Source organism: Lepidochelys kempii, chromosome 19 (genome assembly GCF_965140285.1).
Source record: "Lepidochelys kempii isolate rLepKem1 chromosome 19, rLepKem1.hap1, whole genome shotgun sequence".
Lineage (NCBI taxonomy): Eukaryota > Metazoa > Chordata > Testudines > Cheloniidae > Lepidochelys > Lepidochelys kempii.
This window is the reverse complement of record NC_136398.1, coordinates 9,790,482-9,818,118: the sequence shown is the minus strand read 5'-3', so window position 1 is coordinate 9,818,118 and position 27,637 is coordinate 9,790,482. Positions and strand designations below refer to the sequence as shown.

Here is a 27,637-nt window from a genome sequence, read left to right as displayed (position 1 = left end):
CTGCCTTTGTACTTTGACAAATTTCTCTGAGGAACAAACCTGTTTTCTGGGGCCTTTTGGTTTCCATGTGTCTGTTTAGAGGCCTCGGTTACCGAAGGAGGAGGCTCTGGAGAGCTGTATTTCCACAGGGGATGCCTGAGCTCTCTTCAGGCCAGCGGTCCCCTCCTCCAACATCCCCAACCACTCAATAGATCAATAGATTCTTCACAGCCCCGGGTGCTCAAGGCACAGCCACCGGGCAATAATACAGCCCATCAGGCTATATATGGTCCGTGGGCACCCCTTCAATTTCAATACAGACGTGTGGCCTGCATGGATGACAGCCTCCAGCATGCCACGTGGCATGGCAGGCTAACAGCAATCAAACATCCTTCAGAGTACCAGCTGTTTTCTGCAGGGGTCAGGAAGGAATCTACTTTTAGCTGGCATACAGCATTGCCTGGTTACCAGGTGCATTCTGGTTTATATTCCACCCCCTTCCTCTAAAGAACTGGATTGTGGCTGCTGCCAGGGACAGGATACTGGTTAAGGTGGACCGATGTTCTGACCTGCTATAGCAAGCAGTCCATGATGGAGGGGTTGGAAGAGGGACCTGGGTTGGGACCCAGATCTCCTGGGTTCCTTTCTTGGTTATGCCATTGAGTGACCTTGGGCCAGTCTCTTTACCTCTCTGTGCCTTGATTTTTCCACCAGTAATATGGGCATAATGTAATAGACTGGTTAGTGTCCCTGTGCACGACTGCCCTTTGCTGGCTGGGGTCAAACCTGCTCAACTGTGTATCATAGACCCTATACTGCTGACAACTACTGGGGATTCTTCTTTAGCTCCAATGACTGGGGCTTGTGCTTTTAGAGCAGGAGGATCTGGATTCTGACCTCAGAGCTGATGTGAATTTCCTGGTTGCCCATGGATTAGTTACAATGCTCACCTGCGTCAAAAGGGTGGGGTTAATCAATGGGTATCTGTTTGTGAAGGGCTTTTGGGGCCTGAGATGGGGGGCCTTGTGAACAGCTCTCGGAAGTGTTTCCAGAACCAGTGAGCAAACCAAGTGGGGAGGCGAGGGGTCTTGCGTGCGGTTGTGACGAGGGAGGTTGCCACTCAAGTCCAAGGGGAAGTGCTCTGCGCATGACCTGGCTTCCTGTTTCCTCATCAAGCCTGGGAAACAGCAGGGTTCCCCATTGCGACCCAGGGAAGGGAGTTCTTCCTGCCCAGCTGGTACGAGCACATCACCTGCGAGATGGTGCCAAGGAATCAGCCATGTGACTGGCTGCTCCTGGGCTGGGCAGGGAGCTGGCTGTGAACCCCAGAGCCAAGCCTCATGCTCACCCCTAGGACCTGCAACAAAGCTGTCACCATGACACCAGCTCCCACATACTTGTCTATCCCAGGGGGCTCTGTAGGGAGCAGGGCAAAAAGCTCTGGTTGTGTGTGGGGGACGTGTCGCAGCAGGGGACGCTGTAGGGAATGGGGCGGAAGAGGTGGCTTTGGGGGAGCTCACACCTATTCTAGTCCCAGCCTCAGGCTCCAACCAAAGCAGGAGGTTCCTAATGGGGGATGAAACGTTTTTTCCCGTGGGTCCCCCTGTGAAGTGGAGGTGGCTTCCTGCACGGTCTGCACCCCTTTGTAGAAAGACACGTCCCCCTACTGGCATCTCTCTCCTGGAGGCAGCTCTCGCCATCCGGCAGCTGTTGTCGAAAGAGTCTTGTGAGTGTGTGACTCATGCTTCGCTGACTTCCCCCCCACGACCCACCCCAGACCCGGCTGAGGGGGAAGATGCCGCGTGCAGGGCTGGGCTGGTCTCTCAGCCCCTCTGCCTGTCACTTCAACAGGAAGAGCTGAAGGAAGCTGCAGCCTCGAGCGCTCGCCTTTGCTACGCTCTGAGAAATCCCCTCATTTACCAGCAGGCCTGGTGACTAATCCCCACCGCATGGCACACAGGGTGGGCGGGCAGGCAGGTACCCAGCTGTGTAAGGACAGGGCCTGGGCCTTCCTAGAACTCACTCAAGGCGGCTTTGATTAACCCATCGTTCCCCAGTGACAGTACGAAGTGCTCAGGGTAGTGGCCATATTATGGGCCCGATCCTGCCCTTTTGAAACCAACAGGAGTTTTGCCGTGGACTTCAACAGGAGCAGGATCCAGGCCTGTGTCCTCTCTTGTGGCCCAGTCCTGTGGGGTGAAGAGCCTTTTCCGGAAGGTGCTGGCGTACCCTCAGATTTCCTTGGGAGCTGAGGTTGCTCAGCACCTTTCAGGATCAGGCCCAAAGGAAGGGTGGTCTTGTGGTTAAGCCAGAGGCCTCAGAGACAGGACATCTGGGTTTAGTTCCTGTGTCGCCTTGGGCAAGTCATGTCACTGCCCCATGCCTCAGTTTCCCCACCTCTAAAATGGGGATAGTGAGAGGTAGACAAGCCATTTATTTACCTTTGGTCTAGCCAGAAGCTGGTCTGGAGGGATTGGTCCAACTTCAGTGTCAGAGACCTGAGAGAGGTCACTACTGTCCTCTCAGGTTAAGAAGAGTGTGACTTCCCTACCTGATATATCCCTCCCTGTGTCACAGAGCTGGGGCTGGAAGTGGGGACTGCAGGCCAGGCTGGTGGGACTCCTTCCCTAGCTGAGTCACAGAGCTGGGCTCATGAGGCTCCTCCAAGCTGCCTGTTCAGTGGGGAAAGGCCCCTGATTCCCCCTCCTGCCCGGGGCGGGGTGCGGGGGGGTGACTTTCGGGTGCAGCGTGCTGAGAGATTTGCCTGCTCGGCCAGCTGCCCGCCAGCTGCTTATGTGAAAACTCCGCAGAGAGCTGAGCAGAGTCTTTCGAGGAACAAGCTTCCTCCTGAGATGAAGAAGAAACCAGCGAGGCTGGGAGAAGGGAAAGGCACCTGGCCAGGCTCCATGCATCCTCAGCTCAGCTTCAGCAGCAGCTGAGATGTGTCGGCCCAGGGGAGCTAGCATCTCAAACACGAGGGGGGGTTTGCCTCCTAAAAACGGCTCTCAGGAAAGAGCACAAGGGATGGGGCTGAAATGGAAGCCGTACTTCAGTTTAACGCTTTACCTTTCAAAGGCTTGAACTGTTTTTTCTCCTTTTCGGTATCTTTAATCAAAGGTTAGAAGGATTGTTCATGCTGTGGAGGAAAGAGCCTTCACTCTCAGGTTGGAAGCAACAAAATCAAAGACAGCTTTATTTGACAGGGTTCAGAGTAGCAGCCGTGTTAGTCTGTATCCGCACAAAGAAAAGGAGGACTTGTGGCACTTTAGAGGCTAACCAATTTATTTGAGCATAAGCTTTCCTGAGCTACAGCCCACTTCATCGAGTGATTGCAAGGGAAGAATACAGCTGACAGAGAGCATCACTGCCTCAGTTTCTCCGAAATACAAGCAGTATCACACAAGCATTTACACTCTTTTGTGGCCTGCATTAATTGAAAACATCTACATTTTGTTTATATTATGTCCTGTCTAATCCAGCATTTTCTCACTTTCACTTCTTAAAACATCATTATCTCAAGGCTAGGTCACACTGACTGTGCGCTGCTGTTTTCCCACTCGCTTCTGACGTGAGTCCTGCTTCTACAGGTCCCGTGATATTAGGCTAAGACGTGGCATAACCGTTGTTCTGTTTCTAACAAATTAAAAATGGCGGCACTTAAACCCTCTCTTTCTTTCCTGTTTCCACAATGCCGTGTCTGCCGGGGGGCTGAGCAGGCAAAGGGCTCTGTCTACCGAGCCCCGGACCTTGTTTAACGGGTAATGTTGGATGGTGACTGGGTTAGGTGGACAGCTTTAGCCCGTTTATTTCATCTAAATTAATACATCATCCTGCAACTCCCCTTCCTTCAGCCCGCAGCTGGAGTGCCCCCTGGTGGGTGAACTTCAGACATGATCTGGTGGAGCAGAGTTCAGCTTTGAGTTCCCAGGCCCCCTGGATTAGTCAGGGGGGCAGCATGGGGATTGAAGCGGGGAGCCCACAGTCAGCACATAGCTCATTGCTTAGCATTTCACGACAAGACTGGGCTTGAAGGACATTCCCCTGGTGCCTCCTTGTGGTTCACGTGAGAACCTCTGGGTCCAGCCTTTGGGGTGTATCCGCAAGGCTTGGGACCTGGGGGCAGTGCGGTTCAGATTCAGAACCAGGGCTGGCATTAGGGGGTAGCAAGCAGGGCAATTGCCTGGGGCCCCACGCCGTAGGGGCCCTCTCAAAGCTACATTGCTCAGGCTTCGGCTGCAGCCCTGGGGGTTTCAGTGGAGTTGCCAGGCGTCTGGTTTTTGACCGGAACGCCCGGTCGAAAAGGGACCCTGGTGGCTCTAGTCGGGTCAGTCTGGTCAGCAGTGGCCCAGGGCTAAGGCCCCAGAGCCAGCTCTGCAGCTCCCATTGGCTGGGAACCACGGCCAATGGGAGCAGCGGGAGTGGCACCTGCGGGTGCGAGGGCAGCGCATGGAGTCTCCCTGGCTGCCCATGCGCCTAGGGGCCACAGGGACCTGGCGACCACTTCCTGGGAGCCGTGGTAAGCACCGCCGGGATCCTGCACTCCCTCCCACACCCCAACCCTCTGCCCCAGCCCAGAGTCCCCTCCTGTACCCAAACTTCCTCCTGGAGCCCGCACTCTTCACCCCCTCCTGCACCCCAACCTCCTGCCCCAGCCCTGAGCCCCCTCCTGCACCCCAAACCCCTTATCCCCGGCCCCACCCCAGAGCCAGCACCCCCAGCTGGAGCCCCCACCCCTCCTGCACCCCAACCCCCAGTCCCCTCCTGCACCCCAAACCCCTCATCCTTGGCCCCACCCCAGAGCCCACACCCCCAGCCAGAGCCCTCACTCCCCCTCCCTCACCCAACCCCCCCTCGTCCCAGCCCAGTGAAAGTGAGTGAGGGTGGGGGAGAGCAAGTGACAGAGGGAGGGGAGATGGAGTGAGCGGGGGTGGGGCCTCAGAGCAGGGGCAGGGCAGGATGTTCAGTTTTGTGCCATTAGAAAGTTGGCAACCCTAGGTTTCAGCCCCATGAGGTGGGGCTTCAGCTTTCTGTCCTGAGCCCCAGCCAGTCTAACGCTTGCCCTGCTTGGCGGCCCCCTGAAACCTGCTTGCAGCCCCCCGGGGGAGCCCCGGACCTCTGGTTGAGAACCACTGGTCTGGAGAGAGAGGTTGCCAGCCTCCAGGTAGAGCCGCTGGAATAAAGTGAGACCACAGGACAAAGCTCACTTCAGAGCCCAGCCAGCACTGGTGATAGCCCATGCCAATGTGCCCATAGTCAAGTGGGGGTTAACTGGGTTAATCACAGTATTATGGGTTGGAGCCATGTCCGCCTCTCCCTTACTTCCCGTTTGGTTAGCAGGGTTTCCCACTCCCACGCTCTGTTGGGTTGGAGTCCAGAGCAGCGGCGAGTTCCCAGCCTGCAGTCCTGGGAGCGTCTCTGTCCCTTTAGAAAGCTGCTCGGTCTGGTGGGCGTCACATCTGCCCCCAGCACACACTGGCTCCCATTTTACAATCCCTGCACTGGCCCTGATTCACTTCCCATTATTTCACGTGGCTTTGGGTGCCCGCACCCTGCTGGCCTGCCCCATCCCCAGGGACTTCTCATGCCTGATTTCCCCAGGCTCGGGGGAAGGCGACCCCCCCTGCTGGTCCTTCACTTTTACCCTCGGCCCAGCTCTGAGAGCTTTGGGCTGGCACTGGCCACCCCATCTGTGCTGGCGCGGGGAAGGGTTTTCTAAAGCACCCTGGTCGCTCTCCGTTGCAGAAGCTCCGGAGATTTTCAGTGCTTTAGAAAACGCTGCCCGTTGTGCTTGTCTCATGTGGCTCTAGTGACCCGACTGCAAACACTGCGATGCCCTTGTACTGCCCCCGGGTACAGCAGAGCCCCGGGGGGATCTGACTCTGAGGGGCAGGAGGCAGCCTGGTTTTGAAAGTCCCAAGCAGTAGCACTCCCAGCGCCTCCCTCAGGGGCCCGTCCCCAGCCTAATTCAGCCCCTGTTGAGTCCTGCCTTTGGGGTGTATCTCCCAGCCCCTGCCTGGCCTCCTGATGTTTCCTGGCTCCCTCCCGCTCTCCGCTGGACTCTCAGACCCCCTTTTCAGGCTGCTGGGACAGAATTCAGGGACCCCGAGAGGGACTCAGTGACAGACTGAGGCTGCGGCTCACAAGCCCCACCCCAGGACTTGCAGCAGGGATGAGTCCGGAGAGGTTAGCAAGGCTCTGGGTGGGTCAGCGGACCGGCACTGACCTACAGGGTCTTTCCCATCTGAAGGTTGCTGAAGGTGACTCGGGTCAATAGTGCCAGGCCAGCCTGGTGGCTGCGGCAACAGGCCAATGGCCTGTGTGAAATGTTTGGGGCGTCTCACACCAGGTGTCCACATCTCAAATCCCCACCCCCATTCTCAACTGGCACTGACTGGCCCCCTTGTGGGCAGACCCACTGAGTGGGTCTCGGAGACTGAGCTCCCCTCTAGGTCCTAGATGGGGTCCCTCTAATGCAGGGCTGAAGCACACTGGCCAAGAGAGGAGGCAGTTTTTTGGTGCAGGGACCATGTGTCTCTTGGTTCTGTGTTTGTACAGCACCTATCCCAATGGAGTCCTGGGGCAGGAGCGGGGCTCTTGGGCATGACTGCAGTACACATCAGACATCATAATATTAATACCCAGAGGATTCAGGTTTCCAGGACTCTCAGCCTGGTGCATTCGTTCCCTGGTGCTGCCTCTGCGAGGGGATGTTGGGATGCTTTGGCATGAAAGACATGACCAGCATTCAGGGCTGGATTAAGCCATGGGCCCCATAGGCCTCTGCCTGGGACTAAAGTCACTGCTGCTGCCCAAAGCTCAGCTTTCATTTGTAAAAGAATTACGTTTCCGGCCCTCGTGGGGGCCAAGAAAAACTTGAAGCTGCACCATGAATACAACCAGTGCAGTGGCGGCTTCCTGAGTCTGCAGAGAGCCTGAACCAAGAGCTCTGAGAAGGCTGAGCTGCACCAGCCATCTCAATGGGCTGTTTGCTACCAGACCCACTGCTCTGGGAGGGGGCCCTCACTGTTGTCACCCTGCAGGGGTGAAGATGGCAGGGCCCCGGTGTGCTATGCAGAGTCTTCAGCTCCGGTGGGTGGGAGCTTAAACCTCCACCTTTAGGGCAGACCCCAGCCTGCCGGAATGCAGGGAGCAAGAGGGCAGGGGTGGGAAAGCCCAGCCTACCCACATGGAGTGGTAATAAATTCCCCACCAGCTCGGCCAGTGGCCCTTGTGTGGGGTGTCCCTAGGGGGACCCATGTGATAGGGCTCAAAGTAACAGCCCTGGTAACGGGTCCCTCTGCTTGGGCTCCACAGACTTTCCAGGGCCTTGCTCCCACTCTCACTGGGGCAGAGCTATGGCAACGGGGTGGGGTCCACTAGAGGGGCCACCTGGGCCTGTTAGCTTTCATTTTCTGGGGCGCCCGTGCTGCCAGTCCCCCCCTGTTTTTGAGATCCAATGGTTGGGACCCATGGGGTAAGTTCCACATAGTAGTGCCCTCCATACAACAGCATCACCTTGGGGTGCGACCTTCTCCAGTGCCATGTGCTAAGGAGGCCTGGGCTGGGTTTCAGCCCCTGGATGGGAGACCCACCTGGCAGCAGACACTGAAGTTGGTGAGTCTGTTTCCAGTGAGTCAGTGCTGAGCCAGCACCCCGTCCTCCATGAGTGGGAGTGGTGCTGCTGGGGGAGCCATCTTTCAACTGAGAGCCCTGGCCTTGGGTTTGCATAGCTATGGTCATTAAAGATCCCAGGCACTTTTTGCCTGCGTGGAGATATTAACCCCATTGTTGTGGCTAAATTCCAACTCAGGGAACTGCAATCTGCAGCCCGAAATCCCCCTAGGATTTGCAAAGGATACAGCATTACTCCTCACTTCCTGTCCTAAACTGTTGTGCAGTGTTGCTGTATGTAGCAAAACAGCTGCTGTGCTCCACCCCAGAGGTGGCTGCATTACAACGTTGGATGAAGTGATCCGTATATAAAGTGCTTTAGGATCCTTTAGGTAAATATATCAATGTAAGTTATTAATTATTATTAACAATGCCCAAAAGACCCCTTCCCAGACTTTTATCTAGGGCACAACCTCCCCATGAGGGGGAATATGGAGAGACAGTGGACTGAAGATTTGTTATAAGGCTCTGCCACTTCATAACAGATAGGCTCTTTGGAGGATACGGCTAGTGGGGCTGGGAGCCAGGAGCGCCAGGGTTCCCTTGCCCCCACTCAGGTACTGCGTCTCAGACTAGACTTGGGAAGTCACCCCAAAATCTGGGAAATGGGGGTAATGATCAAATTTAGCCCCCTTCCCCTCCTGATAACGCAGGGGAAGGGGGCTCCTTAGAGGGGTCTCCTCTACCCAAGTGAGGGATGTAAAAGATCCATGAGAGCACCCACTCGATCTCCCCTGGCCTGCTTAGTAGAGATGGGCCTGATCCAGCCCCTCAGCCTTTGGAGAGGCTGGATCGGCCTCCGAAAGGTGGAAGCCTGCCTCACTGTTTGTTGTTTTCTGAGTCAGTGCCTAGGTGAGACTTTCCCCTCGGACCCGGGCTGCTGAGATCTGCCTTGTTTGTTCTCTAAACAAACACACAGCAGGTAGGATCCTTTCCCGGAGCTACTGAGTCTCAAATCCGAGCCCCACACCTGCCACACACCGTCCGAGGCCTGGGCTGGGCGCTTTCCCACTTTCCCTGGGCGGTTACGCTGAACACCTGTCTCCAGGCTGCGGTCGCGCTCATGTGACCGGGCTCGAGTTCCCAATGCCAGGTAACAGCCCCGGTAACCAGGCCCTCCGCCTGGGCCCCACAGTCCTCCCGGGGCCGCTCTAGCCGTGCTCCCAGCTGGGCACGGCTGGATCTGTCAGCACTGCCGCAGCAGGAGTTACTCCCCGCTCCCTCCCCAGCACACACACCCGGATTCTCCCAGGTGGGTCGCATGCCGGCTCCTGGCTAAGAAAAGGAGGGAGCAAGAGGAGGCTTGTCTGTCCCTGCCGGCTGGGTGCGTGGGGAGCGGTGCTCCCAGCTCCACCCTCCACTGGCCTCTAGCCCTCCGGTTGCTAATGTCTCTCAGGGCCGAGGACCAGGCGGGCTCCCCGCAGCGGGACCCCCCCAGAGCCAAGAAAGGGGGCATCAGGAGGCGGCTCGCCCAGCTCTTCTCCAGAAGTGAGATCAGCCTGACAGAGCTGCAGAGGAAGGAGGGCAGCTGGGATGGCCCCAGCGCCCCAGGAGCTGCCAGCCACCAGGATGGGAAAGGGAAGGGCAGGAGGAAAGAGAAGAGGAGCACGTTGCAGGGGTCCTTGCAGAGGTGAGCCCCCCCGGAGGCGGGCAATGGGTGAGCTGCAGCTTCTGGCTGCGGGAGAAGGGGTGTGCTAGCTTGGGCCTGGGGACGACTGCACGCCCCTCAGTGCGACGGGTGGGTTTGTGTGTGCACGTGAGTGACTGTGACAGGCATGTGTGTATAGGTGTGTTTTCACATGTGCCTGACAAGGCGTGTTGCATCTGGTGGGCACGTCTCTCCATGTGCATGTTGTGATTGTGGCGGGCACAGGGCTAGGCGTGTGTGCGGACTAGGGGCATGTTCCGCGTTCAGCTGTGAACGTTTATCCCCCTCACACGCTCCCCACCCAGGGACGTGCTGAGCTGTGGCCGTACAGATTGGGCCTCCTTTGCTCTTGGGGTGTTTATAGGAGCCCTTTTGGGAAGCAGTCCCGCTGCTGAGTCAGCCTGGGGAGGTTTGATAGGAGACTAGGATCTGGGTCTGTCTTTCATTCCCAGCCCATAAGGAAGCGGGAGCAGCCCCTAGGCTGGCACGCTTGAGGAAGGGGGCTGAATTCTTGTCCGTGTCGCCTTTGTGTGAACAGGTCGCTATCTGGCCTGCTAGGCCCTTTCCTAATGGGTCCAAGCTTGTAGTCACCGTGTCCAGACCACATACAACCTGGTGGTTTCAGAATCTAATCAGTGCTTGGAGTAACGTAACCCATCCAGTCAATACACACCCCAGCAGTCAATACATCCTGTCCACGTGCATCTCACAGTCAGGGTATCTGGTCCATACACAAGGGATACAGTCCCGCTGCCTGGTCCATATACACCTTCATTCAGCATGATCTTTTTTGCAGTATCTGGTCTGTACATAGCTTGAATCCATGGTGCTTGGTCCATGTGAACCTCAAAGTCAAGGTGTCCAGCCTATACCCCTCAGAATGGGCTGTAGATTCAGGAGGCCAACACCCAGGCCAAACAAGATGCATTCCTGTCCTACCCGATGGGATGGGGAAGTGGGCAGCAAAGTCCCTCCAGATAGAGTCGAGGGAGCCTGTGCTCATAGACTGGATGGTTCTGCCTTCTGAGAGAAACGTTGGTTCTTCTCATGATGGTCTGAGATCGTTGGGAGACAACTGAAAAGCCCAGGTACTCCCCTTTTTCCACCTGGAGCGGGGTCTGAGCCAGGCAGTTTGGATTCAGCGCTTTCCCCGAGGTCAGGCAGGTTGGGCTCTGGGCCCATCACTAGCACCACTGTCTCCCATGGACTTTGCGCTTCACTCTAGGATGGCCGAGGAGGACAAGATCTCCGCTGGGGGAAGACGCAGCGAGGAGCACCCCCATCCCAGCGGGCCCCGGAAGTCATCCTCGAAGGTGAGGCCTCTCTGGCGTGAATGGCTGTGGAAAGGATAAGTGTCTGGCCTGGGGCGTGCGGGATGGCTCAGCTCCTGGGGCAGAAGGCGCTGTGGAGAGGCCTGTGAGCTTCCCCTGGGCAGAGCCAGCGGGTCACTCTCCTTCCTTTGGTAACGGATACCCAGAGGCCTGCCCGATTCTCCAACACGTGACCCCGGGGTCGCTCGGCCCTTTGTGCTGCTGGCAGCAGGGGCACTGGGCCGCTCAGAGCGCAAGGCCGTGGCCAGTCTGCTCCACTGCACATGCCTGAGGCTGGCCCGGCTGTTGAGGCTGGCCGCCCTGGCACATGTGAGGTTTAAGGAGACAGGTTCTCCAGCTGGGATGGAGTGTGGTCTAGTGGTTGAAGAGGGGACCCAGGGACTTGGGTTCTCTTCCTGGCTCTGCCACTCACCTGCTCTGGGACTTTGGACAAGTTGCTGAATCATTGTGTGCCTCAGTTTCCCCACCTGTAAATGGGGATAATTGTACTTGAAATCCCCAGAAGGAGGGATCCTGCTTTCAGAACTGCAGCCTTCTGTGCCTCTCCCATCAGAGGCCTCCTCCATCCAGGGAGGGGAGTATCCCAGAGGCTTGTCTGGCTGCTTTCCGCGGGCAAGGGTCTGTGCTGGTACAGTGAGGCTTGTGGGCGTGGGGCATCACTGATTAATGATATTTTGCACTTCAAGAGAGACAGATGCTCCAGGCTCGCAAAGCGCATCACAAACGTTAATGAGTGATGCCCCAGACCCGTCCCCATGGAGGTGGGGCAGTCTCGTTTCCCCGGTGACAGATGGGGAAACTAAAGCACAGGGATGGGAAATTGCCAGGATCAGTGACCCTGGGGGACAGATTCTCTCCAGCCTCGAGGTGTCAGTTACAACATTGTTATTGGGTGGTGTTTCACACTCGCTCTCCACAGGAGCAAATTGGTGACACAAGGCGCAAAGCAGGGGAGAATCAGGAACAGAACCCAGCAGTCCTGGCTCCCCAACCATCCCTTACTCTAGTTACCAAACCCCCTGGGGATTCACCATAGCTTTGCTGTGGGTGCCTTTCTCCCTTCCTGCTGATCTCACTGACTTCTGCAGAAGCAGCAGGCTGAGGGCCATTTCCTGTGGGGCGAGGGTTCCCTCTCTTGGGAGCTCAGGAGTACTACAGGGCAATCAGAGCAATGCCTTGGAATTTCCTGAGGGGCAGCCGTGTTAGTCTGTATCAGCAAAAAAAAACAAGGAGTCCTTGTGGCACCTTGGGGACTAACACATTTATTTGGGCATAAGCTTTCATGGGCTAAATCCCACTTCATCGGATGCATGCAGTGGAAAATACAGGAGGAAGATATATATATATATATAGATATATATATATATACAGACCTAAAAGTCACAATTCTTCAACAAAAAAACTTCAAAAACAGACTCCAACGAGAAACTGCAGAACTGGAATTAATTTGCAAACTGGACACCATTAAATTAGGCTTGAATAAAGACTGGGAGTGGATGGGTCATTACACAAAGTAAAACTATTTCCCCATGCTAATTTTCTCCCTACCGTTACTCACACCTTCTTGTCAACTGTTGGAAATGGGCCATCCTGGTTATCACTACAAAAGTTTTTTTTCTCCTGCTGATAATAGCCCACCTTAATTGATTAGTCTCATTAGAGTTGGTATGGCAACACCCATTTTTCATCTTCTCTGTGTATATATATCTTCCTACTGTATTTTCCACTGCATGCATCTGATGAAGTGGGTTTTAGCCCACGAAAGCTTATGCCCAAATAAATTTGTTAGTCTCCAAGGTGCCACAAGTACTCCTCGTTCTTTTTGGAATTTCCTGTTTCCCATGTAATTCTGTCCATGCTTTGACCCGGCTAGCATTTTAAAGCCATAAACAGGGAGGTCTAGGGGGAAACACATGGGCCCATCACTAAACCCCACTGAAAGCCATTGGGCTGGGACAGCTTTGGGGAGGGACGAGCTCCCCTAACTGGGGAAAGCATATGCGCATCTATATATTTTCTCCAGCTCTCTCTGTCTGTGTTTCCCTCTGTCTCTCACCTGTCTGTCCATCCATCATGGTAAATAATATCTGCAAGACACCTAGCCTGGCGCCGCGGCAGGAACTGAGCATGTGCGATCTAGGCTGTGCTTTGCAGGGACATGGCTGTAAGAGGATGGGATTTTTCCCATCATTTAATGGGGCCCCCAAATCCCCCACCATGATGTTCCTTCTGTGGGTGTTTGTGATGCTAGGGCAAGCAGATGAGCAGAAACCATCAGGGGAAGATTTGAATTGGAAGTAGTTTGGTAACTGAGGCTGGTTTGGAGTACAGTTAGAGAGTGGAGCCAGTACTGCTAATCACAAGTGGCCAAAAACCATAAGTCAGCCCCGCAGAATCATGAGATGGGCTTAAACTCTCATGAGATTTTTAAAAACCAATAAATGATGGGTTCTTTTTATGGGCCTTCTGTCTGTGCTTAAGGGCTTTTCTCAGCAATCATGAGGGCTAGGCACTTACTTTCGTTTTAATGGAAGTTGAGAGTCTCGTGTGATCACCTGACTCCAGGAACTGGGGCTTTAAGAAAACCACGAAATGTCACAAGCTTCATGATAAAATTGTGAGAGTGGGCAACACTCTATGGCAGTCATTGATTGTATCTACAACCTGGTCTGTTCCCATGGCAAACATCCTGAGGCCTCCTCTAGAAACACACCCGCTCTGGGGTTCCTGCACGTTTCTCCTCCGCTCCCTGCGTTCCGTCAGAGCAGGGATCTGCGACTCCAGAGAAGAATTTGCTCAGGGACGGTGCAGGGATCCCCAAACTTCAGCAGAGACGCTGCTACCCCAGCCCGTTCATCAGAGCTGAGGGGCGTTGGTGGGGAGTTTGCGCAGAGCCTGGCTCTAGAGCCCATCAGCCCAGTGAACGCCTAGGAACGTTACAGGGCAGAAAACAACCCAGTATCTATTAAAGGAGAGAAACCTGCCCCAATCCCGGTCCCTGCTCTGGGCTGCGCGAGTCACTCCTGGTGTTAGCACCATTCTCGTTGGAAGCTGTCCATGGGGTGGGTGAGGGAACGTGTGAAAGTGGGGGATCTAATCTCCCCAGGTGTCTGTGGAACAGGTGTGCTCCACTGGCCTGTGTCTAATAGCTTCAGCTCCTTCCTGCTGCACCAGTGACTCCGGAGGGTGGAGCCCCTTTGGCTGTTTGCTCAGCGCCTTGCCCCAGGGGAAGGCTGGAGCTACGTCCTAGCCTGGCTCAGCTGGGGCAAGTGGGACCACTAGCTGCTTGGTACGGTGTAGGGGCCAATGGGGATTATGTAAGGCTGGTGCTCGCTCTGCTGCTACATGTCAGATCCCTTCTGCTGCCAGCCTGCACGTCCCCAGAGACAGGGACACAGGGGCTACCTCCTATCTGCTGGATCAGGAGCCCAGGCCTCCCACATTAGCCCAGGGACTGAGATCTCCTCTAGTGAGCAGGATTTACTATAATCCAGCGACACAGAGACTTGGACCTGGTCCAGTGACACAGGGACCAGCGCCTTAGTTGCTGAGTCAGAGGTTAGGACTTTCCCTGTGAGTTGGGCTGGGATCTCGTTCAGTGACTAGGAGCTCCCATAGTCCAGGGACATGGAGTCCCTGACCTAACCCAGTGGGACAGGGGACAGGCCTTGTTGAGTGACAGGAGCACAAAGATCTCCTAGAGCGTGGGGTCTACTCCACTCCCCCAGCAACTGGGAGAAGGGCTTTCTCTTAGGAACCCTCCCACCTCTTGTGCGGCACCGCTGATCTGCACGGGAGCTGCCGAAACTGACAGCCAGAGACAAAATGAGGGGCGCTGGCCAACCTCCTGGATCCCCACCCCTGCGGGGCCTGAGTTCTTGTTCATTTCTTGGAGTTGCCTTGATTCTGTGGGAGCAAGGGAAGGACACTCTGATCCTGCCCCTGCTGGACCAGCTGTCTCCTGGGCTCACACTTTCCACTTCCCTCCTTTACCAGCTGGAGAATCTGGCTGAGATGCAGGTCTGCCCGCCTGCCCCTGTTAACAGAGATCCCCATGTGGGAGCCGTCTCTGCACAGGGATCACGATGCACTGTTGAAGAAGACCCACAGGCAGGAGCTGGCAAGCCCCAAGCACTGTGGAAATGCAGTTATCTGGGAGAAGGTGGCTCAGGAGATGGGTTCTGGGTTCTGGATCTTCTCTCACTTGCCGGTTCCAGGCCAGCCAGAAACCAGATCTCATCCCCATAGATGTGAAGCAAATGGGAAGGCAGCGGGAGTGTGAGTCCAGTGCGCTGTGACAAAGCGACATCACAACTAGCTCTTGTGTTGTTGACTCAGCAGAGGCTAAGGGTTGAACGAGCCGTGGAGACGGGGCAGGCCTGCCTGGATCAGCGCTAAGTTGCCCAGGCAGGGCCGGGTGAGGGTGGCTTGCCCTGCCGATGCCCGTGCTGCCCCTGTCCGGCGGATAGGCGCCCTGCAGGGCTGGGATGCCAGCACTAGGATGCTGGAGCGTATCTGGAGTTTCTCCCATTGCTCCGATCAAACCCAGCAGCGTGGACGTGAATCAGTTCTAGAACCAGGGGCGCTTGGGCGACACCAAGCGTTTGCAAGGGGTGCGGGGACACACGCAGAATTCCAGCCTCCAGGCCAGTCGTGTGCAGGATCCTGCCCTTGTGAGCCTTGGCGCAGGGCAGGGGCTCTCGCTGGTGCTCCTGCTAGCCAGCACCTCCGTGCTGCTGTGTGGGGATGGAGCACACTAGTGGCTGCTTACTGCCTCCTGCCTGTGCACCCGCTCCTGATTCCCTCTCCTTCCCCCCACAGCTGCATGCTCTCAGCTACTCGGAGTCCGACCTCTGGAGGAACGGCCTCCTGCGGACGTTTGGGACCCTGCCCTGGCGGAGGCAGCAAAGCAGCCATCTGGAGCTCTCAGGCACCGGCGCTGGTGGTACGGGACACCTGGGGAGCTCACTGGGCAAGCCCTGGCCTTTCGGGCGGCTACAGAGACCAGCGGTCGGCAGTGATTTGGATATGGCAGGCCGGCTTGACCTGTGCTCTGCTGGGAACCTGGCCAGAGAGCAAGAGACTGCAGAGCCATCTGCTTGGCCCAGGGACACAGGGAACTCGAAGCCAGCCATACCCAGCCAGGTGGAAATCTTCACATCCTTTGACTCTCTGCTGGGCAAAGAAGATGGGAGTTCCTGGGGAGGGTCTGTTTCCATCAGCAGCTCCTCTCTGGACTTCCCCACCAGCCCTGAGACGCAGGAGGTAGACTACAAGCTTCCAGCTGCCCAGGAGGAACCCAGCAGAGCCTCAGAGCTTCTGACAGAGTGGGCTGAAAGAGTTTTCCAAGAGTATTTAGACTCAGGGACCTTCCGCCCTAAGGTGGCGGGACAGCCAGACCATGTGAGCCATGGCCACAGAGAATCCATCTCTGAACCAGAGACTTGTCCATTCACCAGCCCTGCCTATAATCGGATCAGCAGGACAGAGGACCCTGCAATAGGCAGGGAGAACCCGGAATGGCCTCTGGAGAATATCCGTGGGGTTGAACCCGCCCCTGCCAAGAGGCCTGCGAAGATCCGCTACGAGGTAATGATCACTCTGACCAAGGAGCAGGAAGAGAGTGCGAAGAGCGGAGCAGAGGATCGGCCTAGGGTCTGTGGGAATGGACCGGGTTCTCACGGAGCTGCGAAGTCACCTGGGGAGGCAGGAGTTTCTCAGGGGATTGCTGAGTTGCAGAAAATGGATGAGCAATGTCATGGGGAACCAGCCAGACCGGCTCTCCAGCTGGCAGCACACAAGGAATTCCAAACCTTCACGCGGCAAAGGGAGGGTACTGTTGGGGTGACCGGGCAGGTCCGCCCAGTCCCAGGGTGCCTGGTGACACCTCTGCAAGGATCAGAGCCCAGCCCCAGGCAGAGACGGGACGGGCAGGAACAGAGCCTGTGCCACGGCAGGGACCTCTCGGCAGCAGAGGGGAGAGCCGTCCGCGTGGCAGGAGCCCCGGCCAGCAGGTACGTGAGGAAACAGGTTTTGAAAGGAACCTGGGCCAGCCCAGGTCGGCAAGAACTGGGGAGGGAGGCATGTCTCCGCAGAATGGAGCCAGAGTGTCTCTGTGCCCCACACTGGGAGCTGTATCCATCCTTGGCACCTGAGCTCTCTCCACCTCTGCCTAACTCATTTTCCCTGAGCAGCTGGGAAGGGACCCGACAAGAGGAACCTCTGGCCGGGTTCGCAGAGGGCCGGTGTGCCCACTGACGTAATGGGGGGGATGGGGACTCAGCCCTGCTGAGAACCAAGCCACTCATTCATAAAAACAGTGAAAAGGGCTCCCCGAGTTCTGGGCCTGTATAAATCCTGGTGGGATGGGGGTCGGATCTGGGGGCCTCAGCTCTAAAAATGCAGGGCCAGATTCAGCTCCCAGTTCCATGGGTGTCAATGCAGAGTGAGCGCAAAGGCAGTGGAGTTACACTAGATTGACTCCTGGGGCTGGAGAGCAGAATTCAACCTGCCTGAGGCATCAAGAAACAACCTGGATTACAAATATATATATAGATATATATATGGCTACATTCCAACCCGGGGATCCAGCCCCCCGTTCAGCTGATGAACCCTCCTGTCCCAGTCATGCTCCTTTTGGGAGGGGGGCTTTCCCCAGGGGTTTGCAAGCCTGTTCACCCCAAATGCTTTTAACAGCCGGGAGTGTTGGCATCCGGGATGAGTCTGGGTCACGCTGCCGGAGGGTTTCGGTCCGAGTCTGAGGCTATTTTAAATATTGTCGTGACTTTGTGGCTGAGATGGAATCAACCAGCCAGCACTTCTGCCAAGCAGGAGGGGGGGAAAAATTGGAGCCAGTTATTGAGATTAACCAGCCTTGCCCGAATTCTTAATGCAGTCTCTCTGGCAGCAAACCCTCTGGCCCAAGTCCTTTCAGGCAGCATGGATCATGACCTTTTTTTTTGCATTAAAGACCACAGGGCGCTGGCTGCAGATTGGATTTCCATTAGGCTCCACTGGGCAGCCAGCCCATCATTGTGTGTCCAGATGTCTGGGGTTGTTACCTGAGCAGCTCAGTCTTTCTGCGTGCAGACGTGTATTTTGTAGGAACAAGGGAGTCACAGGAGTTTGCTGTTGTTGAAAACATGGCTCCATCAATGGACTATTGGGGTTCAGGCCAGGGGAAGCCCCCAAAGGTAGACAACAAAGTCATGAAATGTCAGCTGACCAGAAACAGGCAGAAGACAGCTGGGGCTCTTCCTCGAGGTCACCGGTTCAAAGCCAGCCCCAGTAAGTGGTGGCTGGAACTTGTTACCTCTGATGCCTGTCCAGTGGCCTGGGTGACATGAGTCTGCAGGTCCATTTCAACTGATGCTGATTGGCACAGCTGAAGTCGCGATTTATTGTTGTGTGTGTCCAGTGGCTTTGGAACAGTTTGTACAGTGGGGGGTGCTGAGAGCCACTGACCAAAACTGTAAACCCTGGATATGATGGAAACTACTTCAAGCCAGGGGGCGCTGCTACACCCCAGCAGCCCTAGTTCTAGCACCCTTGGGTGCAGCTCTAGGGTGCATGGTATTTCGGGGCCCTTTACACAGTTTGGATTAGGAGCATTTAACTATCCACATTGGGAATCATAACGATAAGGCCAGAATTAAGGCCAGAAGGGACCATCATGGTCATAGTCTGACTTCCTGGACATCACAGGACACAGACCCTCACCCACCCACTCCTGTAATAGACCCCTAACCTCTGACTGACTTACCAAAGTCCTCAAATTATGGTTTAAAGACTTCAATACCTAGCTCGTATGTAGCACTTTTCATCAGTGGACTTCAAAGCCCTTTATGAAGGAGGTCAGTAAATGCATCTCATGGTACTGCAGCTTTAAAGGGTAGACTCGGAGAAACTAAGTCAGTCGGTTAAATGCCAGGGCTCTCAGTCGGTCCAGTAAAAGCTACTACCTCACCCACCAGGGTTCTTCGTGATCACAGTCAGCAGGAGGGCTGGACACAAAGATGCACCTTGCAACCTCTTCTAAATGTCACCAGGTCCGGGATGAGCCATATTTCTGGCGGGAATGAATTCCAGAAGCCAGAGGCTGCTGCTGAGAATTCCCAACCTCTGACTCCTTCCTGGGACAGACAGCCCGAGTTTTCCAATGGTGGGGTGAGTCAGGGGGGAGAGTCAGTTTCTTAGGTAACCTGGGCTTGTGTCATTTTGGGCCCTGTAACCAGCACCTTCCCTTTCACCAGGAAGTGGAGCACCGCTGTGATGCGCTCACGCCAGCTCGTTTTGCTCGGCAGGTGGCAAGACGTTTTCTGCAGTAGCCAAAGCTTCCAGGTGGCCTTTGAGGTAGAGCTGGTGGTCCGTTCTGAAGGGGACCATGATGAGGCCTGCATCCCGAAGGAAGCAATGTGCCAGCCCTTGACCAACTGTGGGGGAAAGAAAGTGTCTCTGGCCACTGAAGCAATCTGGGCATCTAGGGGCAGTGGCAGGCACCTGCCAAACCCCAGAGATTGGGAGCCACCTCAGCAATAGACAGGGAGATGCCTGCATCTGAGGGAGTGGCCACAGGCTTAACCAGCTGCTCAGTGCTTCCTTTGCAAGCCAGCATCAGCTCCATCTTATCTGTTTGATGCTTGCCTCCAGGGACCCATCTCAGCCAGACTCTGGGCGAGCAGACAGAGAGCTCCGTCGGGGGCCAGCTGGAGATCAGTGCGCCATCAGCACGGTGATGGCTCTGTAGCCCATCCTGCCTCACGATTGCCCCAAGCAGTTTTCTGTAATCACTAAACAAAGACTACAGGACTCCAGAGCTGGGAGTCCATTTGAGATGGGACAATCTGGCGGTACCACACTTTGGGTCCCTGTGGACAGGAGTGAATGGAACTGGTTTAAAGTGATACTGTCCAGACCTGCCAGGTCCCCTACTGGAGTTTTCAGAAGTGGAAGGCTTGTCTAGTGGTTAAGGCACTAGTGTAGGGCTCGGGAAACCAGTGTTCAGTTCTCTGCCACAGTCTTCCTGTGTGTGACCCTGGGCAAGTCACTTAGCCTATGTGTGCCTCAGTTCCCCATCTATACATTGGGGATAATAGCACTGCCCTGCTTCACAGGGGTGAGTGAAGATAAATACATTAAAGATTGTGAGGTGCTCAGATACTAGAAGAATAGGGGCCTTAGGCAAAGTTAGCAGCACCTCATAGGTGACGTGGTCGAAGGTCACTGCTCTACTGGTATGAGCCAGGCCACATGGCTTCTGTCCATTGCTGTGAGGAGATTAACCCCATTCCCATGCCTTAGTCTGGGCTGGAGGCTGATTGCCCAGGGTCCAAAGAATCTGATGATGCCAGCCTCAGCTGCGGGTTGTGGGTGGCAATCTGGCCCTGAGATCTTTTGGAAATCTGGCACAGGGAACTGAGATTTGTCTGTAGCTTTCTACTGAGGCAGCCCAGCAGACAAGGATTGTTCTGGGTTGAAAAGCCATCCAAATAGTTAAAGAGCTCAGGCTAAAACTGTGTTTGCTTAGAGCAGGGAAGGAACACCTTAAAGTCACCTGCCAACATGCAGGTGCTGCGTAGTTAGGGGGTCACCCAAACTGCATTTGGTCAGGTTACTGTAACTTCAGTATTCAGATGCTAATGGCCTGGGATCTCCTATGTGAATCGCAGGAGCTTCATTAAGAATCTTTATTAAAAACCTAATTGCAGCAGCAAATTCAAGTGCTCCGGCTTCTCGGGACGTGACTCACGCCCACACTCCAGTACGTGTCTGTCTGAATGCTGGACTTGCACCGATACAAATTACCCCCTCCGAAAGAGGAGGCTGGGGGAGGTGCTACATGTTAGTATGGCTTAGTGGACAGAGCATTGGAATGGCACTCTGCCACCAACTGACTTGGGTGACCTTGAGCAAGTCACTTTGCTGCCTTGTGCCTCAGTTTCCGCATCTGTAAAATGAGGATAGTGACACTGAGCTCCTTTGCCAAGTGCTTCGAAATCTACAGATGAAAAGTGCAAGATACAAGCTAGGTTTTATTATTAGTTCTTTTTACACACAACATTGAAACTCAGTCAGACTCCCATATCAATTTAGCTTCAATTGATTGCTTAGGCCTGATCTACAGACCGGTTTTGTACGGTTACGGGGGTGAATTTTTACTGATACACTGGTACAACTGGTTTCAGAGTAACAGCCGTGTTAGTCTGTATTCGCAAAAAGAACAGGAGGACTTGTGGCACCTTAGAGACTAACCAATTTATTTGAGCATAAGCTTTCGTGAGCTACAGCTCACTTCATCGGATGCATACTGTGGAAAATACAGAAGATGTTCTTATACATACAAACCATGAAAAAATGGGTGTTTACCACTACAAAAGGTTTTCTCTCCCCCCACAAACCCACTCTCCTGCTGGTAATAGCTTATCTAAAGTGATCACTCTCCTTACAATGTGTATGATAATCAAGATGGGCGATTTCCAACACAAATCCAGGGTTTAACAAGAATGTCTGAGGAAGGGGGGGGGGAGGAAAAAACAAGGGGAAATAGGTTACCTTGCATAATGACTTAGCCACTCCCAGTCTCTATTCAAGCCTAAGTTAATTGTATCCAATTTGCAAATGAATTCCAATTCAACAGTTTTCTCGCTGGAGTCTGGTTTTGAAGTTTTTCTGTTGTAATATCGCAACTTTCATATCTTTAATTGTGTGACCAGAGAGATTGAAGTGTTCTCCGACTGGTTTATCAATGTTATCATTCTTGACATCTGATTTGTGTCCATTTATTCTTAAAGCTGGTGGCTGAACTTTGTGACTTACTCATAACTATTTTACATTTGGGGACAATGTATACCTTCAAACCAGCAGCACTGCTATGGGTACCCGCATGGCCCCACAGTATGCCAACATTTTTATGGCTGACTTAGAACAACGCTTCCTCAGCTCTCATCCCCTAACGCCCCTACTCTACTTGTGCTATATTGATGACATCTTCATCATCTGGACCCATAGAAAAGAAGCCCTTGAGGAATTCCACCATGATTTCAACAATTTCCATCCCACCATCAACCTCAGCCTGGTCCAGTCCACACAAGAGATCCACTTCCTGGACACTACAGTGCTAATAAACGATGGTCACATAAACACCACCCTATACCGGAAACCTACTGGCTGCTATTCCTACCTACATGCCTCCAGCTTTCACCCTGACCACACCACACGATCCATTGTCTACAGCCAAGCTCTGCGATACAACTGCATTTGCTCCAACCCCTCAGACCGAGACAAACACCTACAAGATCTCTATCAAGCATTCTTACAACTACAATACCCACCTGCGGAAGGGAAGAAACAGATTGATAAAGCCAGAAGAGTTCCCAGGAGTCACCTACTACAGGATAGGCCTAACAAAGAAAATAACAGAACGCCACTAGCCGTCACCTTCAGCCCCCAACTAAAACCCCTCCAACGCATTATTAAGGATCTACAACCTATCCTGAAGGATGACCCAATACTCTCACAAATCTTGGGAGACAGGCCAGTCTTTGCCTACAGACAGCCCCGCAACCTGAAGCGAATGCTCACCAGCAACCACACACCACACAACAGAACCACTAACCCAGGAACCTATCCTTGCAACAAAGCCCGTTGCCAACTGTGCCCACATATCTATTCAGGGGACACCATCACAGGGCCTAATCACATCAGCCACACTATCAGAGGCTCGTTCACCTGCACATCTACCAATGTGATATATGCCATCATGTGCCAGCAATGCCCCTCTGCCATGAACATTGGTCAAACTGGACAGTCTCTACGTAAAAGAATAAATGGACACAAATCAGATGTCAAGAATTATAACATTCATAAACCAGTCGGAGAACACTTCAATCTCTCTGGTCACGCGATTACAGACATGAAAGTTGCGATATTACAACAGAAAAACTTCAAAGCCAGTACTCCTTGTGGTATAACTAGGACAATTATAAGCCCCTTTATATCTGTGTCCAGTCTAGGGGACAGTTGTAGCTCTTTAACGATCCCAGTGTTGCTAAAGCAGTACAATTTGTATGTGTGGACAAGGCCGTACGGACTTATATTAACAGATATCAGGGCCTCTTCGACCGATTTTACAGCATCAGTTTCTAAGCGACTTAGGTAAATCAGCGCAAGTGCGGGGCGTAGACAAGGCCTTGGAGAAGGGTGAATATGAAAAGGAGACCTGCCTAGAAGGTAAACCAAAGTGGTAGTAAGCCAGAGCTGATCAGAGAGCCACAGAGTCTGAGATCCTAATGAGGAGGGGCTGTCAGAAGGGGGGCGGGGACAGGCACATGCTGATTGTCAGACAGTAGGACTTTGCTGTGTGGGCCCTGTCCCGCGCTGAGTCATGCAGGAGGTTCCTGATTGGGATGCCTTGTCAGCTGCTTATTTGTAAACTGAACCATGTAATACAACTATTCTGGGGGAGCTACGCTCCATAAGAACAGAGTCTCCCCAACAGATGACAGCGCTTAGCTAGGAGGACGTTGTCTTTGCAATGGGCAGGCGGGAGGAACGTCTAATCTTGTCGTTCACTCTTCCTGCACGTCCATAAAGTGCCATGGACTTAACGGGGCCGAGAGCTTAGCAAGATTCAATGTGGGATCAGCTATTTATGTGGCTAGCCGTGCAAATGACAGCAAATGTTTTGGAAGAGATGGGCGTACACCAATCTCTGAGTATTAGAGAACGGGGTTAGACAGAATGTGTGTGTTACTGTGGGGTTCTTCTTACACCTTTCTCGGAAACATCTGGTGCCACCACTGTCAGAGACAGGACCATGGGCTAGCTAGACCTCGGGTCTGATCCAGTCTGGCGATGCCTATGTAAAGAGATCCCTCTGCTGCCAAGGAATACTAGCAAAGGGACTCACCTGTCGACTTCCTCAGGAGTTTGCCGTGAATAAATGCTGAGTTTGGCCCAATATTAATGAAAATGTTTCCCTTCCTCTTGAGGAATCTACAGCTGGAACTCCCAGGAAGCCAGTCCTTTCCCAGGGGAGATAAGAGAACAGAGGAAAGGCAGCTCCACTCCTGCTTCCTCAGGGGGAGGGGAGTATCCTGGCTGGTTGGTTTCTGGCTCCTTTGTTTGCAGAGTTGCTGGCTTGGCTTGGCCCAGACACCCAGGTGACTCATCCTGAAAACTTCAGGCACCAGGTAGGGCAGGCCAGGCTGGCTCTGTTCCACCCTCCCACAGGAAATGCTGGTTGAATGTTTTCCAGCTGGTTTTTACAGGTGTCACTCAGCACCTTGGTTCTGGAACAACATGACTGGTCTGATGTTTGGCTGGCTCCTAGGGCGACTGCTCCTCCAGTGGGAGGCAGTGATGTCTGATGGACCCCACCTGATTTCCACTGCGGCCCAGCCTGATGTACAAACTCTCACTGCATAACAGGCTATGACCCAGGTTCTGGGGTGTGATCCATCCCCCAGAGCCGGAGGGGTTGGTGGGGGAAGCCGCGGTAGCCTCTTACTACAGGCTCATTGGGGGGGGCGGGGGGGCGGGGCTGATCTGAGGTTAGTTAATTAAAGGGGGAGGAACTCGGTTCGGGTTGTGATTTCTACAAGATGGTAGCTGCTCAGTGCAGGTGCAGTGCCAGTGAGTGAGAACAGAGCCAAAGCAGAGAGCTCTGGGCCTTGCCCAAGCACTGACAGCTTCTTGTGTCTCTTCTCTCCTCCCCTTGTAGCTCCCCCAGCTCCTCTGGGCCGTGCAGAGATCGCCCGGGGGCGGCAGGCGAGGAGGCTCAATCAGAGGGAGGCCGTGACGCTGGGACGGGCCTAGACGAGATGAAGAAGGTTGGCGGTAGCTCCCACGCCCATCACCCCAAGCCAGGAGAGTCCACCCGGAGCACCTGGTTCAGCTGGAAGAAAGCACCTGCTGATCAGCCCGAGGAAGAGGCCAAGCCCGGCTTCCGCAAGGTCTCTTTGCTGTCACGGAGGTTAGAGGCTGCTGCCAGCCCCTCCCGGGTGTCGATGCTGCTGGAGGCCTGGGAGAAGGGAACAATAGGCAGGGAATCTTCAGACTTGCCTTCTCCAACAGACGGCAGCTGCTCCCCATCTCCCGGCCTGCGGCAGGATTTCTCTGAACACACGCCCGTGTTCTCACAAATCTATTCTCCAGTTCAAAGGGAGACGAGGCCGACTGAAAGGGGAAAGCAGGCTGCTGATAGCACTGCACTCACTGAATCCCAGAGGGATGGCCACCTGCCCGGCGCTGTCAGCACCACTGCATCCACTGGACCTCCAAGAGAAAGCCACTTGCCCGGTGCAAATGGCATCACTACAGTCATTGGGTCCCCAAAAGAAAGCCACATGCCCAGTGCAGGTGGTTTCACTACACCTGTTGGGTCCCCGAGAGAAAGCCACGGGCCCAGTGCTGTTGGCACCAATACGCCCATTGGGTCCCCAAGAGAAAGCCACGAGCCCAGTGAAATTGGCACCAATACGCCCATTGGGTCCCCAGGAGAAAGCCACGGGCCCCGTGCTGTTGGCATCACTACTGTAACCAGTTCCCAAAAGCAATGGCACATCCCAAATGCTGGCAGCATTACTGTATTTAGATCCGAAAGGGAAATCCTCATGCTCAAAGCTGGAAGCACTGTTGAGTTTAGATCTGGAAGAGAAGTCACTGGGCCTAACGTGGAGAGCACCAGCATAAGCGAATTCGCACGAGGGAGCAGGCAGTGTGCTGGTGGAAGCCAGATGGCCCTTGGTGAGGCTGCTGGTAGCTCTGCAGCTGGCTTGCAGGGAGAAAGCCGCATGACTCAAGCCGGCGGCGCCGATGTGACTGAATCCAAAGGAGACAGGGGCATGCTGGGCGCCTTTAGCACCAGCATAAATGCACCCCAGAGGCAGAACAGTCCCTTCGCTGTGAGCGGATCTGAAACCGACGGCAGCCTGCCAGGTCCGGGCGGCGCGGCCTCAGCTGGGTCAGCAATGGAAAGCGGCATGCCAAGCACTGCGGATGCCGTGTTAGCTGCACCCGGGACAGAGAGCACGTCTAATGCTGCTGGCTCGCCTGGACATAGCGCCCAAGGAGACAGTGGCAATCCAGAACCTTTAGCTGGCGTGCAGCTGTTGGCCTCCCAGGCTAAGGTCAGGGGTGAGGGGGATGAACCAGCATGGAGCTCCGAGGGATCTGCACAAGAGTCCAACATTTCATCTGAAGAGACCAAGGCCTCCCCTGAAGCCTTGAGCCACGCCCAGCCAACGGGGAGTCCCCAGGAGACAGCAGAAGAGGACCCCGACCTGTCTGTGGACATGGAACTTTTGGTGGACACCCTCCGTAGCATGGACCCCTCCGAAATCCGAAAGCCTCCCAAGATCTCCCGGCCATCGCGCTCTTCCTCGCGTGGAAAATACGTTACCCTGCCGCCCATTGACGAGCATCACATTGCTCCCAAGTCCCAGGTTCCCCTCCCGGAGGCCCTCAGCAAGCTCTTTGGTCGGACAGAACAGAAGCATCTGGAGGAGAATGGACCAAAATGGGAGAACGTGGATCCCGAGGAGGAGGAGGAGATAGAGAACCCGTATCTCAGTAAGGTTGATAAGCCACAGGCCGAAGAGGAGACCAGGAAAGTTTACCCCTGGGAAAACATGTCAACTGAAATAGAGGAGAAGACGCTGTCCCTCCTGGGGAAGTTGAGGCAGCCCCCAGGGGACGAGAAGGCTTCCAGGAATCAAAGCATCCTTTTCAATGCTAACATCCTCAAAGGTGCCTCCCTGCTGACAGATCTCCGGGAGCAGAAGGCCATCCCCACGGAAGACAAGCCCTACTCCCGCTTGGACAGCAGCCTCCTCTACAGGCGGTACATCTCCTCCGTGACGCCCCCGCTCAAAGCTCTGGAGAAGGAGCGAGAAGGAAGGAGCTCACCCACGCCAATTGACCTGGCTCTGCTAAATGCCAGAGAGCAGGGCTGGATGCCACCCAATGGACCACAGTTGAAACCCTGTGAACAGCTGACCTCTGAGCCTTCCCCCGCTGGAGTCCAAGTCTCTCTGGACCCTCAGAAGGCACCAGGCATAGACAAAAGCACTGGCCAGATTCCTTTGCTCTTCATGGAGGCTGAGCAGAAAAATACTCCTCCCCTGTTGCTGGGTCACCCTGCAGCTGGGGTGAGTAAATCCACACTACGCAGTCAGGTGAGTCTCAAGAGCTCTGAGCAGGAAGCCAGCTCAGCTTGTCCTCACCCCCGTCCCAATAATGCCATGCCCTTGAGTGCCTCGTCTGGTGGTAGGGGAATCAAAACTCACCGGGGGTTCTGCACCCTAGAAACTCCCTCAGTCCCACTGTGCTGCTCTGACCCTGCAGCTTGTGCTCCACCGCTGATGGGGAAAAGCTACAAAGAAACTGGTGGGACCTGCATTCCCAAAGCAGAGCATTGATAATCATTGTGAACAGTGCCAATAACATCATCAGTTATGGGTCAGCTCAGGAGGTCCTTACTCAGGCAAAACTCCCCGTGAGTAAGGACAGCAGGGTTTGGCCTTTGTAATATTTGTGATTGGTGTGAAGTCGGTCTTTGGAGGGAGGGGGGAAGCTTTGTGGTGTTGGTGGGGGTGGGGTTAGCTGACGTGAGCTGGGTGAGGGAGGGGGGAGGTTCCACTCTGGCAGACCCCAGGACCTGCACCCCCTGGAGCCCTGGGGAGAACGCAGAGCAACGGGGAGAATGGGAGGCAGGGGTGCAGACACCCATCAGGATGAGGCTCTGAGGCGTGGGCAGAACTGACGCTGTCGTCATGACGCACACAGGGTCACCCAGCTGGGTATGAGCCACTCTGGGACGGACAGAAGGGCCGATTCTGATACCCCCTCCTCAAACTGTGCAGCACCTTGCTCCACGAGTAGCTCCATTGCCTTCTGCTCGTGGAGTAAGGTAAGTCGTGGAATCTGGAGTGTCCCGGAGAGAGACTGGTACAGCAGCTGGTATAGGGGCAAGTGAGAGATGATCTGATATGATTGGATGATAGATCTG

The 27,637-nt window shown here is 54.6% G+C and overlaps 1 protein-coding gene across 1 annotated transcript in view; it reads left to right on the top strand.

Moving 5' to 3' along the window:
• Positions 1-9,004: 9,004 nt before the first annotated feature.
• Positions 9,005-27,637, top strand: part of CRYBG2 (crystallin beta-gamma domain containing 2) — a 33,786-nt gene continuing 15,153 nt past the window's right edge. Inside the window, exons 1-4 of the mRNA XM_073317733.2 lie at positions 9,005-9,280; positions 10,524-10,611; positions 15,451-16,643; positions 24,350-26,804. Of these exons, the coding sequence (XP_073173834.2) occupies positions 9,036-9,280; positions 10,524-10,611; positions 15,451-16,643; positions 24,350-26,804 (3,981 nt within the window). The 5' untranslated portion in view covers positions 9,005-9,035. The remainder of the gene's footprint in view (positions 9,281-10,523; positions 10,612-15,450; positions 16,644-24,349; positions 26,805-27,637) is intronic.